This window comes from Alosa sapidissima, chromosome 7 (assembly GCF_018492685.1).
Source record: "Alosa sapidissima isolate fAloSap1 chromosome 7, fAloSap1.pri, whole genome shotgun sequence".
NCBI lineage: Eukaryota > Metazoa > Chordata > Actinopteri > Clupeiformes > Clupeidae > Alosa > Alosa sapidissima.
The window spans coordinates 28,775,633-28,789,350 of record NC_055963.1 but is presented as its reverse complement, the minus strand read 5'-3'; the positions used below and the strand labels follow the sequence as shown (position 1 = coordinate 28,789,350).

At 43.9% G+C, this 13,718-nt stretch overlaps 1 protein-coding gene across 4 annotated transcripts in view; it reads right to left on the bottom strand.

Moving 5' to 3' along the window:
- mtor (mechanistic target of rapamycin kinase) overlaps positions 1-13,718 on the bottom strand; it is a 94,260-nt gene that overhangs the window by 29,866 nt on the left and 50,676 nt on the right. For all 4 annotated transcript variants that reach the window (XM_042096766.1, XM_042096767.1, XM_042096769.1 and 1 more), the window contains one exon: positions 5,089-5,164. In XM_042096766.1, the coding sequence (XP_041952700.1) occupies positions 5,089-5,164 (76 nt within the window). The remainder of the gene's footprint in view (positions 1-5,088; positions 5,165-13,718) is intronic.

Below are 13,718 nucleotides of genomic sequence, written 5' to 3'. Positions count from 1 at the left end.
AGAGAAACAGATGTTCTTTTTAAGAGGGGGAGAACGGCAGGGCAGAGATGTCTACTGGCTGCGCGCTCCAAGGTAAACTCATTTTCATAACACAATGTCAACCCCTTAAATGTACCCGAAACCGCTGGTCCCCAAACGCTCTACCAAAGCTATTAAAACGCTTGCACTGTTATGCAACAGGCTGATAGCATTCACAACCTGAACACTTGCGAATGTGCGTGTTTACACAAACACCTCCCCTTCACCCCTGGAGACATGGAAAGGCTATATAGGCGGCTGGTTTCATGTCACTTATTATTCTCGCCGCAACACCACATTTGACAACGGAGGTAGGGCTGCACGATTATGGCCAAAATGATAATCACGATTATTTTGATCAGTATTGAGATCACGATTATTTATCACGATTATTAATTAATTTTAGTGACAAAAATATTTTTTTCCCTAAACATATTGGACTTACTATCTGGCTCATCCAAATTCTTCCCTTCACATTTACTCCCCTAAATTACTGCAAATATAGACTTCCGTAGACTGCGACTTCCAAACTTCCAAACAAATTTTTTGTGCAATTTTTGTGCAATACTTTGTTATTATTTGGGGAAACGTTACGGCCCACCGGGCATCCTCCCAACGCTCCCCAGTAGCCAGTTAAGCTCTGCTTCTTGTTCCTGAGTTTAATCGCTTAGTCCAGGGGTTTCCAAACTTTTTGACTCAAGGACCACATTGGGTTTTGAAAATTTTTGAAGTTTTGAAAACACACTAATAATAATAATAATAATAATAATAATAATAATAATAATAACAACATTTTGTATTATTTAAATGACAACTTAATTTCTTGAGAAATACTGTTAATTTGATGCTGTTTAAATCATTTATAAATGGTGCATTGTCACTTTAAGACTCTTTGCTATGGCTAGTGCTGTGCCCTCTTACAGTTTATAATGGTCAGTAGTGGGAACTACTGTTGCCATCGCGCTCTCTCCCTCTCGTGCACTCAAATACGCTCCCAAATGGAGTAGCATAACATAGTTAGATCTGCTGCTATGGAGATACTATCTATCTCGATGTAACAAGCTGTTTTGACATTGACATTGTAAACGTTGTCTAAGAAGAGTGTTAAGCAGTTTGCAGTAGCCTAAAGTTGACCACAACGTAGTCTATCGCTGGAAAGAAATAGCGAGCAGCCTATGATAAACTAATAAATGCTCGGCGGGCCGGATTGAAGTGCAGTTTGGACACCCCTGGTTTAGTCATTCGTTGATATGTAAACCACTGACGTGTAGGCTACATTTTCATTATTGCTCACTCGTTTTGCGTAGGCTGTCTTGAAACGCATATGCATTGTAGGTTGCACATGTAGCTTATAAAACACATGAATAAATGAACGAATCCGTCGTTAGCTCAACACTTATTATAGGCTATATTGGAGGAAGCAAACAAGGACTAAAAGTTAACGTGATAAAAAAAAAGGCATGTGTGGTTTACGTCATGTGATGTGTTTCACGGTATGAGTTGAGAGCCCTGCTTTGCTTATGTTTTTGGTTAACTTCACTTGCCTGAAATCCGAAATATTTTCGAACAACGGATGATCCGTTTCGGGGGACAAGCTCTTGGCCTTCTGCTGCGCCACACATACCACACATTTGATTTTTGATCGTCGTTTTTTGAATAATCTAACTAGCCTACTAATAGTTAACATAATGCTATTAGTCCACAGTGCATCCAAACTGAACAGTCCATCAGGCTGAGCAGTGCAGGGAGCAGCTGTCATTGGTAGGCTGCATGCAGGCACATGGTCAGACAAGTTTAAAGGAGCCGTATGTAAGAACATTTTTTCAATTAATCATAAAATGGCCCTGATATTTCACTAGACATGAAGAAATCATGTTCATTTCAAATACTTATACCAGGATATTGTCATTTAAAAAGTGGCAGTTGCAGCCCTCAACTGATGTTGATGTTGTGTTTTGTCATGTCATGTTTTGTTTTGGCCTGATGCGCCACCCTCCACCTATCTACTAATCACAAAGTCAGTAGTGTTTTGCCATCAGGGTTGGCAACCTCGAGTCAGGGGGGAGGGGGAGGGGATACACCGCTCTTCAGTATTTTGAAAGTGATTGCAGTACCAGTTTTGGCCACAATCTTACATATGGTTCCTTTAAGGAGCACTTGATTTGTTTTGTAGCGGAGCGTTCTATGGGTTGCCAGGTTGGTTCTATGGATAGAGCACGCATTTTTAATATCGCTCGATCACGCAAATTTGATCGTGGGAAGCCAAAATTGTGATCGTGATTAAAATTCGATCAATTGTGCAGCCCTAAATGGAGGTGTTGAAATCTTTGTAACTGGGAGGTCCTAGGTCCCTGAAGGCCTTCTATCCTATCTGAGCTTTAGAGATGGCTTCCACTGAGAAAGACAAGACAAAATAAACACGTGGACAGTGCTGGCCTCCAGGAGAGAGAGAGAGAGAAGGTCGCACACTGGTCCAGTCTCCCCTTCCAAAGTACGGACAGCGATAACAGCTACTGTCAAACTGTGTTCAGAAGCACAGGGGAGGAGTGATCCCGTATTGCAAGGCTCTCTGGCCATTTATCATACCATTCTTCACAATGCTGCAGAAAGTTGCTACAAAAACAAACAAAAAATGACCGCTGTCGATGGCAAAGCGTTTTGTGCTTTTGATTCATATTATTCTTATCATTCCACGAGCAGTCCATTCACTTATTGCAATGTAACTTCATTGAAATTGAAGTCAGCAAGTAATATGCTCCTGTGCAACATCTGTCCTAATTTGTGTGATGAATTGTGTGGCGGAAGCCACAAAATGGTAACCAAATAATTTAAAAATACACATTTTATGAAGTTTCTTTTCTCGTTTTGGAAAGTAACCATATAAAAGTGGGTTAATGTATAGTCCACTGGTTGTCATCAGAAAATAAGTCCCTCAGGACAAAGCAAGACTCCTCCGCTTAGTGCTGGAGTCCCGAACCACTCATTACACTCCTCATTAGGAGTCAGTTAAACAGATTCATAAAATTAAAGCTCCAAATGTGGAAATGATGAAACACGTGTGCGCAAATGCTCTACCCAATCGTGTGAATGGAGCCACTGTAGGGTTTTCATCTCTTGGGTTGGTAGGGCTTAACCTGATCTGGACAGTATGGTATTGTCCTCTTTTGACCTGTAGCCACCTAGTGATGCGGCTGACTTGCGGAGTCTTAAAAAGAAGCCGGCTGAGGGCTAAGGGTTGAGAGATGGGGGGGGGGAGAAGGCTCCTACAGCTGCATACACACTGCCAGTGATTTGCACGTCGTCCTCAAAAGTTTTCGCGTTGCCAGTGGTTATTTCGCCTGTGATCGCTGAATTGAATTAACGTTCAATCGCCTGTCGTCGCTAGTCTTCTCTATGCCTGAATGGGATTTAAGGCTGTTCCCCCAGTAGGGTGAGGGGAAACAGGGGTGTGAGAACGGGGGCTTGCTGACTGGCAGCTCGTCATCATCGAGGGCTTCTGGAAATCTTCACCTGACACTTCCAACGACTGCGCACCGAGACGATTACCAGCAAAAAACGAGGGCGGCTGGCCCGTAAAATCAAAGCACCAACCTGTGAAACAGTGGGAGGGCTCACGCGGTAGGAACTGTTCTGAGCTCAATGCAGACACTCAATAAAATAAATTGCACATAAAACGTTCTTTAAACGTTCTCTTAACGCCACGCACTGGTATTTAAATTGCTTGTTGCACATGCTGACAGCATCTCCCACACCAGCACCACAGACATCTTGTCAGCTCCAAGACTATGTTCTTTTGGATAGATGTTGTAAGAAGGTTGTCTCTGGGTGGCTCACTGTCCTGATTTGCCAAAACAAAAGGTCGAATTGGACATACATGTACACACCAGAGACATGATCAGACGGAGGATGATTGCTGGACAGCACAATTACATCTTGTTACAATTAAGCCAACATGGGGAGAGGCAATCAAAGTCAAACAAAGAGGCCCTTTCTGAAACGTTACGCAATGGGATGTGGAAAAAAAACAGTTGTGTCAGTGTCCAAGGCATGTCTTGTGTTTATGAAGGTTAGTTCATATCTGGAAGGCGTCCCTCTGGAGAACATGAGACATGCTGTGGTAACAGCAGCGGGAGCACGGAGCTTTACAGTTCAAAGCTCGAGGCAGTGTCCGAGACACCCGGGGCCACGCCGGACAACGCAGTCGCCACATGTTACATAAAGAAAATGTTGTGTGGATAAACACTGTTCGTTCACGGGAGGAAGCATGCTCAACACTGCACACCCTTCATCAAGGGAGCAAAATATTTTCTATGAGAAGGGGAAGATGTTCTATTACATCGGCAAATTTCCATGAAGGAATCCAGTTAGCTGTCGCTCCAACAACAATCACATTTGGAGAGATAAAATGACAACATAATAACCGTGTCCATCCGAGATGGGTAATTTTATTAATTATAATTAAACAAATTGACAACGTGAATTGAAAACAAATAAAGCTCTTGTCTGACAACACTTGAACATACTTCTAAATAGATGAAGAGACAAGTACCATTATCCATAATCATTTTGGATATGTAATTAATATAGAAGAAATATGAACTGTAGTATATTAGAATTAACAGAATAAATATACTAAAGTTTCTGCCCAGCAATGACTTTTGCAACAGGACGACTCCACATGGCTAAGCGTGCATCCACGTGTGTGTGTGTGTGTGTGTGTGTGTGAGAGAGAGAGAGAGAGAGACAAGAACAAAGTGTCCCGGGGCACGTGCCTTAAACTGTACTCATCCTGCTGCCAAGGGGAATGCACTTGTGTGTGCATGTGTGTGGAAGAGAAAGAGGGGGGGGGGGGGTAGAGAGCAATTCCATGAGGTCTATTAAGTGGTGTTTTCTGTATTACCCAGGAGAGAAGGGGGGCGGTAGGATGAGAGAGGAAGGAGAGAGAGAGAGAGAGAGAGAGAGAGAGAGAGAAAGGAAGAAAGAGAGAGAGAGAGAGAGAGACAGAGAGAGAGAGAGAAAGGAAGAAAGAGAGACAGAGAGAGAGAGAGGGAGTGAGGGATGGGCTCTCACCAGTTCGCCGAAATGTTTCATGGCGTACTCCAGCACTCCCGATGCCGCCTCCGGCTGCTGCAATTTGTTGTTGATGCTGGAACACAGAGAGAGAGAGACAGAGAGCACATGAGGGGTCAGACTTATGGGCGGGCAGAGCGGCGGTGACCTGACAGTGGCTGGCGGCTCCAAGCAGCTCTGGGGAACGTGATGCCAGCGTGATAGATGACCACTGAGGTCACACACACATACAGTCCGATTCCAAAGCCGATGAAACAGAAGCAATGACTTCCAGACCAGGCTTTTACTGGGTGAACGATAGCACCCCAGACCCCTTTGTCTTGGGTTAAAATGCTTGGGGGGGGGGCTTTGTGCTTTTGAGGAAGCAGCTTAGCAGGGATATACTGTACAGTAACCAAGGCTAAACCATCTGAGATCTGGGAGAGACCTGACAACAGGCTTGGCTGTACTGACAACATAAACAATAATATGCTGACAGAATTATTGTGCTGTACTGTATCAGTCATGTAATCATTTGTGCAGGAAACCTCTTTGGACCATTTAGGTAGAAAAACACAGACTGTCTTAACAGAAGAATGCAATAAACAAAGTTTAGCACCTCCATAAAGAAGAGCAAAGAGTGGGGGTAAACCAGAACAGTGCAACAAGGCATTGTAACAGATTTAATGAGCCGTATCGCAACAAACTTCCCAAGTCTGCAGCAGCAGCATCCTTTTCATCACAAGTCACAGCAAGACCCTATTATTATCATTAATCAGAGGCTGTCATTAAAACTCCTACACCTTTCACTACTGGAACAATTTATTGGCCTGGAGCTGTTGACTTTGTCCCCTAAAAAGTTCTCATTAAAAGTCCTCCCGATAGACACCCGGGCTCAGCCAGAGAGTGGATGCGATGGCCTGTGAGATAAATGGCCCATCATCTATATTTCTGTCATGTCTCCTGATCCCTCTAATGTGTGTTTAGAAACTCCTCCATCTGGAAGCACTCATCTGGAAAGCCAGGCTGCTTGCGCTCATCCACCACTAGCGCCAGGGCCTGTCGTTCCCATCTGCTAAAACGCAACATTTGAAAAAGAGCAGAGGAAGGTTTGGAGGGGTGGTGAGTAAAAATCAGACGAGGGGGGTATGGAACAACGTCTATGCTTTGGTGCCTGACGAAGGAGCGGCGACTGTTGCTGTTAGAGGAGTATAATGGATGTGCATCGCTATGCCATTGGAGTTTAACGAGACGACCTAGGAGGCAGCAGAGGTGATGAGAGCTGATGACAACACCCCCACCCAACCCAACACACATGCACACAGAGACCTGTACACAGTTACTTTATGAACCTTTTCAACAGATCTGAGAACAAAGACTTCCCATTCTGTTTGCACCCTTTATACAGAATGGCAAGACAGGAGGAAGATTCAGAAAGCCCCAGAGCCATAGAAAGGTTCTGGAAAGCCCTTCAGAGAGGAAGATTCCACTGTTCACTGTGAGGGGATTCGTCTTGCTTTACAGATGGCGTGATTGCTGGAAAGCTAAACAATAAGAAAATGGTATTACCTGGGAGAAGAGCTACCAGTCATATCTGTATGGGTGAAATGTGCGTTCTGTCCCATGATACAGTGCAATAAAACCCTTTCTAGTTAGGGAGATAAATGTATTTTCAACATGGCTAGTCTTTCTGAAAGTATGGAAATAGAGACATTATTAAGTAATGACCGTTACAATGCTGACTTTGAACCAATACTCCTGGAAACCCCCCTTCAAGTGTTTAGTTGACTTACTAAGTGTTTGCAGGATGCATGAGAACTGATCACAGAGCTCCAATTCACCAGCAGCTTGAAGGCTTTATTACAGTATTTGTCGAGAAAATGTCCCCAGGTTCATGCTGAAATGGAGTTGGCGCCCAATCGTACTAATAAGTGCTGAAAGCAAAATAGCTAAGAGGGTCACACGTGTCATTCCATTTCTTTGAAAGCTATTGGGGGAAAATCCTTCTTCCATTTTAAGGTCGTCTTATGCTTGATCACCCTCAAGCACATTGGACTTTTTTAATTTAATTTATATAGTGTATTTAGTATTTAGTTTTGTTAGTTTTCTTATCTTTCTTATCTTCTACGGTCTTTATTGTACAGTGGAGTTTAGTTATATGTTTATACTTATACTGTTATGGTAAACATAAGTATACTTATACATGTACTTATGTTTACCATTTCTGCTGTAAGTGCATGTTGTGTGTGATGTCTGTATGCTACTGAGACCCTTGAATTTCCCCTTGGGGATCAATAAAGTATCTATCTATCTATCTATCTATCTATCTAGGTCCTTGTATTATGACATGGATCCTCTGAAGAGCCCTCCTGAAGGGTGAGATGATTGAACGTGGCCAAAGATCAACAAGACGAAGGGCAAACAAACTCTTTAAAACACTGAATCAATCTGATCTGCACACCCTGGGATATGAGCTCAAGGCAACAACATAAGTTACGAAACATCTGCGGGGAATAGAGAGACAGATGTACACAGGTGGCGAGAGAAAGTGCAAAGATTAGTCAGAGCGACTGATAATAAATACCTCCAGTGCAGCTATAACAAAGAGAGGACTGCTGAAGCTGATCTGCAGTATGCGAGCACTCAACACCGCGCTGAAGCAGGGAAACCAGAAACAAGCGAGAGCAGATCCCATCATTCATTTGAGGATATTGGCCTCTGCCATGACCACGAGCCAACTGGAGGCTTTTAAATGTGGCCTGATGAGCTAAACAGGCTGTCTAATGCTGTACGCCTGTGGCAGGGCCTGAAGAAGACTAAGTATGCCAATCAGCAGATCCTGAGCCTTATCAGATGGATACAATAAAGTGTACAATAAAAATGTTTCAGGCTAATTAGTAAGGCTTTGTACTGGCAGGTGGCTTCCTATTTATGTAATGATCTTTGTAGAATTTTTTTTTGAAGATTTAATGTCATATTCATATTTTCTGCAAACAGTGTCTGATGAGAATTCATGGGCCCAAGTATTCTTTGGGACAGCAAAGAGGACAGACATATTTAAAAACTGATACAGGAAACAGGATAAATAAACAGAGGGATAAAGAGACGGAAGGTTAACTTTATAAGTTATAATAAAAAAAAAATAACTTTTAAAAATGTCTGCACTGATGCACACTGATTCCTACTATTGATTTCCTTGGCTATCCATACTAATTCAGATAAACAATCAGACAACTCAAAAAGGAAACAATCAGAGCTTGGCATAGCCTTCCTCCTTCTACTCCTCCTCTCCTGGTCTTTCTGCCAATGGCTTCAAACCTACATCAAAGAAATAAAAGTAATAAAGTTGGGGGAAGGGGAGCCCCGGCCTCTCTCAGCCAGACGTGTGCAGTAGTCTGGTACCTGGTGGTGGGTTAATGCCAAAAACACAGGAGCTGCCTGGAGAGTGATGTCCTTTCATTCCAAAGGAAAAAAAAAAAAGAAAACATGTGCAAGTACTTGCAACTATTTCTAGGAGCACACGTCCAGGAGAGGAGAGACAAAAGGACCATTTTTCTCAGGCTACAAAAAGACACATTAGTCTGGAAACTCAGTGGTCAAGTGTGTTACATAACAAAACAGGCAGGAGAGGGAGGAAGATAGCTGAGCGGGGCAGAGGAGGGGTGGGGGGCAGTGAAAGATAATGCTGATGAAGATCCAACCTTCACATGTGGTTTCTGCTTTTAATTCACAAGGGTACCCATTCCTGAATTACATTTTGACTCCGCAGAAAAAAAAATGATGACGTCTGCCAAACAGTCCTGAATAGCCTTGCAGGACATCTCAATCAAGTCTCGGGAAGGGAGCGCTTGCAATCTGTATACCGACTCCCTGCACATATTGACTGATGCAGCCACACACACACACACACACACACACACACACACACACACACACACACACACACGCACGCGCGCACGCACACCGAGTTGAAACGAGTTGTGGCATTCCAGATGTGTTGCTCGGAGATGACTAATGGGAATAAGAGGGCTAATGGAGCTTGTGTGAACCCAGGGGACGTCGCTGTCCCTCTGCTGTGGCCATCTGGCCTCGAGCTCAGTACACATGTCTAAGCATAAACAGATGACAGGCTCGCACAAATAAACTGCAGCGCAAAAAACTGATGGATGTCTCCCTCACTGCTTCACGAACCTGCATCAGCTAGATAAGGCCACACTGTGTGTGTCACTCTGTCAATCTTTTACACAAAACTGGAGTGCTGAATGCAAGGAGCCATTCAGGACAATATTTATGACAGTTGCTATGTTTGCATTATGTTTTTGAGTATGTAAAATATGCAGACATATGTATCCCCTGAAGCTTGTTTAAAATCCCAAGTATATTTATACTCCAACTGAAAACCACATTCATTCCACAAAATTGGCCATTAACAAAAGCCTCATTAAGAAGTCAAAATGAAAGCAAACGAACGTCATGCCAGATAAGCAACCACATAAAATTAATAGTAGATCTTTCATATGTGCCATGTCCTTCACATGAGGCTTAACTGATTAACAGGATGGAAATTTCCTCTCATGACACTCAGCTGACACCAGCATAAAAAATCAAGGTCATCCCTCCACTGGCATGTCCTGTCCTGTGGGTTCCAAATTGGAATGCCAATCCTAATGCTAAATACCCTGACATTAAAGTAATTGTCCCTCTAAGACAAAGACGAGTCCTCAAGTGTCCTCGCCAGAGAAAACAAGGGCACACTGCCCTTAAATATGAGCTCTAACCCCCACAGCCCACACCATCACCCCACGACTCCGGTATTGCCTTTCGGAGGTCTGGCAACTTCAAACAGACTGGAAGATCGCTGTGCACCACAGAGCATTAGGCTCTGGCACTTGCCGGATAAGCAGGCTCCGACATTGGCTATCTGACGGATATTAGAAGTCATAAGGCTTTCCGAATCCGAGCTGCTGTTTGCATCTAATTTTTTGCACAAAGGAAACAAGGGGGAGCACAGGCAGAGGAGAGGAGAGGAGAGGAGAGGAAACCCAATGCTTGCGTGAGAGAGCTGCATGGAGGGATGACTTCTGCTTTGGCCTGAGAGCGAGACCTTCGAATGAGATGATACAACAACACAGAAGATGCAGACTAAACTCGGAGCGTGAGCCAACGCCTCTGGTCTGAGAACTGAGCTAACTTGTTGTTGCGCCGCTGCTCCGTGGAGTGTAATGTTGTTGTATTGGCTGTGAGATGGCTGAATAAGAACCTCCATTGCAGTAGCAATCTTTCTCCTCATCTTTGTTTTACAAACAATATTTCTCCGGCTTTCTTTGCTTAGGTAGAGAGCTATATGCAGAAAATTCCTCCATGTTGACATTAGGTGGATTTGTGGCTATCCAGGGATAATGTGATATATATACTGTATGCGGGTTAGTAACCTTCCTTAGGGGCAACTAGCAAAATGATGGGATGTAAAATGAATAGACACACTGTTCAGAGCCTTGATCTATCACAGCTCATATGAGCCCTCAACAGCTTTTCCTGCAAGACCACCTCTCTATTTTAGTTCCTACACATAAACACAGTGTGTGGCTTTCACCTCTGTTCACCTCTGAGTGGAAGCCTATTTGTCCAGTACTTGTTTTCATCATTCTACCTGAGTTACAGGCAGGAGAGGACTACTGAACCACCTTAATCAGTCTGATTTACAACTAAAGACAATATTCAGATCGTAACTCTGACTGCTTTAATGGGTTCCATGGCAGACCCATAGCAGAGGAAATAACTACATGGTCAATGACTATGACCATGTCAAACAGAGCACAGAGTCTTTTGAGGCCAAGTCTCTAAGGGGTGTTAAAGGTTTACCTTTTCAAGCTTATCAGGTTACAAACATTTTTAAGGACGGGGAAACTGAGTTTTCTCTCAGTATTTACATTTTCAGGCAAATTAAACAATATTAAAAATGTAATATCCCCCACCACATATTAAACAAATCTAAAGCCTTTGTCAGTAGAAAATTCATAATATTTTTAAATTCATAATATTAAAGTATATATTTATATATAAAGTTAAAAACAGTCGTTGACAGAAAGAACAAAACACAAGTTGAAAACATTGTATAATAGTACACATCAGAAATGGAAAGTTCAAGCTTGACGCAGAACCTTGGTCGACCGGCAATGACAGGCCACTGAAAAAATGTGACCGTTAAAACCTTTCAGGTGTAGTATTTTCGCAAGAATGTCTTCATTACTTCCCAAGGAATGAAGGCAACCCAAAGGCCCACTGCATCCATCCAAGGGGACAGACCTGGCAACCTCTTTCAGCCCTCTCCAGCCACTCCCTGCTACCCTGCAAATCCAAGGGGACAGACCTGGCAACCTCTTTCAGCCCTCTCCAGCCACTCCCTGCTACCCTGCACATCACAGCCGGAGCTAAACACTCCTCTGCAGAAAAGAGTGCAGTTTGGCATAAAGCACAACGAAAGGCTAAGGGCAGTGAAAAAGAAGGTAGCTCTTCACTCCCTTCGCTCAAACCTAATCTAATCTGGAAAGTACACTCATTTGATCCCTGTTGTTTTTCATGCCGTCCAGCCTTCCAAACACATGGCTTTGGTCCCCGGTGTCAAATACTGAGACAGCTAAATGGTGCTGGCTTTTGAGTTGTGGCTCGGGACATTGCTGAATGAGTCTCAGATATTACACAACATTTTAAAATTACGCTTTCGGGAAAGATTTTTTTTCTTGTTTGTGTCTGTGGTTTTTTTCATTAATTTAAAAACCCGGTGATGATTCAAGACAGTTTTTCTCGTTGTGTGTTTGTTGTGCACTTCACAGATAGTGATCTATTCAGTACGCCTTATATAACATTAGTGGAGATTCTTTTTTTTCCCTTCCATTTTTCAGCTAAGAAATTTAACTGCTCCCACGGATAGAAGTCTGCCTTGCAGTCTCCACCTACGGATTGCTTATGCCATCCGGGCACTGTGCAAACTACAGACACTGGCCATGAATTGTGGAAAAACACTTTTTTAATCATAGTTTGTGTGTAGACACCACATGAAAAGTGTGTGCCCGGGTCTGTGGCGCTGGAATACCACTGTAATGACCGTAATGATTATCCACACGGGTCTGGAAGGTGACGAAACGTTCCCCAACCTGCTTGTGATAAACACGCAGCCATTACTCAGGGGGTGAGAGACACGCTTGTACACAAACGTAAGCACATGCTGGCTACACCTGACTCACTAGCTGCTGTTTGTGTATGTGTGTATGTGTGTGTGTGTGTGTGTGTGTGTGTGTGTGTGTGTGTGTGTGTGTGTGTGTAGAGGCACGGTAAAAGTCTGTACAACATTCATTAGAGGCACTCGGAGTGTTCAAAGCATTTGTGGCAAACAACTCCATCTCTATAAAAAGAGATGCTGCAGAGTGGAAGTCGTGGAAGTAAAGCCTAGTTAAACCGAGGCAGTTAAAAGTGTTTTTACCTTGCAGGGTGCCCCTTACCGACCTTACCAACCCTCTGGTCAAGGGTGGTCCTCTTTAGGCATCGGAAAATACCACCTGTGTGCGTCACAGTACCAAGGCACAAACAGACAGTACAATACAAAAGTACAATACAGTATTGCCTAGAGCTATGGCAAATTCTCTCCTGAATGCAAACTACTGCGAACAGAGTTTGCATTCAGTTCTTTGCCGAATTCACCACACTGGGATGGTATTAGTAAGCCTTAGTAAGCATGACCAAATGGAAAACCCTGATAGGTGTAGATAACACAGGGTGGGCTTGTAGAGGTGAGGTTAACACACATCCCCATGAGATAACAAAACAGCCAGACTTGTTCGCTTGCTCTCTGAACCACCCGTGCAGAAGTCGGAGGCCATATGGAAGCAAGTTGGACACAGCAGAGCATAGCACCTCTGTGTCTCCAGGCTTGTGTTGTTGTTTGGTTCCATTTTCATTTGGGAATGAGAGTAGGGTCTGGTGAGTGTGCAGAATGGCGTGGAGTGCCACTGAACCAGTGAATAATTATCTGTAAGCCTGTGTCAAGGCCCACAGCTGTTTGGAGGCAGGGAATGGTAGGTGACAGCTCAAGGCTGTGGTGTTTGACATGGCGCACGCTCTCTTGAGAACAACCAATGGTTTGTACCAAAGCCTGATTGCAATCAAAGACTGGTAAAATGGATTTAGCGCCAATGGTAACCACCCACTCTCAGCATCGCGGTGCTTGAGGGGAGAGGTGCTTTTCCATCCCAAACAGAGCCCCAACCCCGATCCACCCCCCAACCCCTCGCTCCCAAGCCCCATCCTCATTCCTCCAGATTGCTTCTGAATGCTGTTGACAGATGGGACTAGGGCAGGGTCAGCCTTCTTGACAGCAGTGATCTTAATAGCTCACTCACAGATGCATCCAAAAACCACTTGCTTTGACGCCTAGCGTTGTCAGCTGACAGGACACAATCAAGTGTTTGGGAAAATGTTAAAAATAAAAAAAAGAGAGAGAGAAAGAGAGAGAGAAAAGTATGTGATGGAGCTCATCACTTATGACCTCATCCTTGATGTATGAGGGATTGAGCTGGCGTGAGTGTGCGACTGCCAGGTTCGCTGGTTGGTCCTGACCTCAGAGCCTGACCTGGGACACTATGCATACCTGTGGC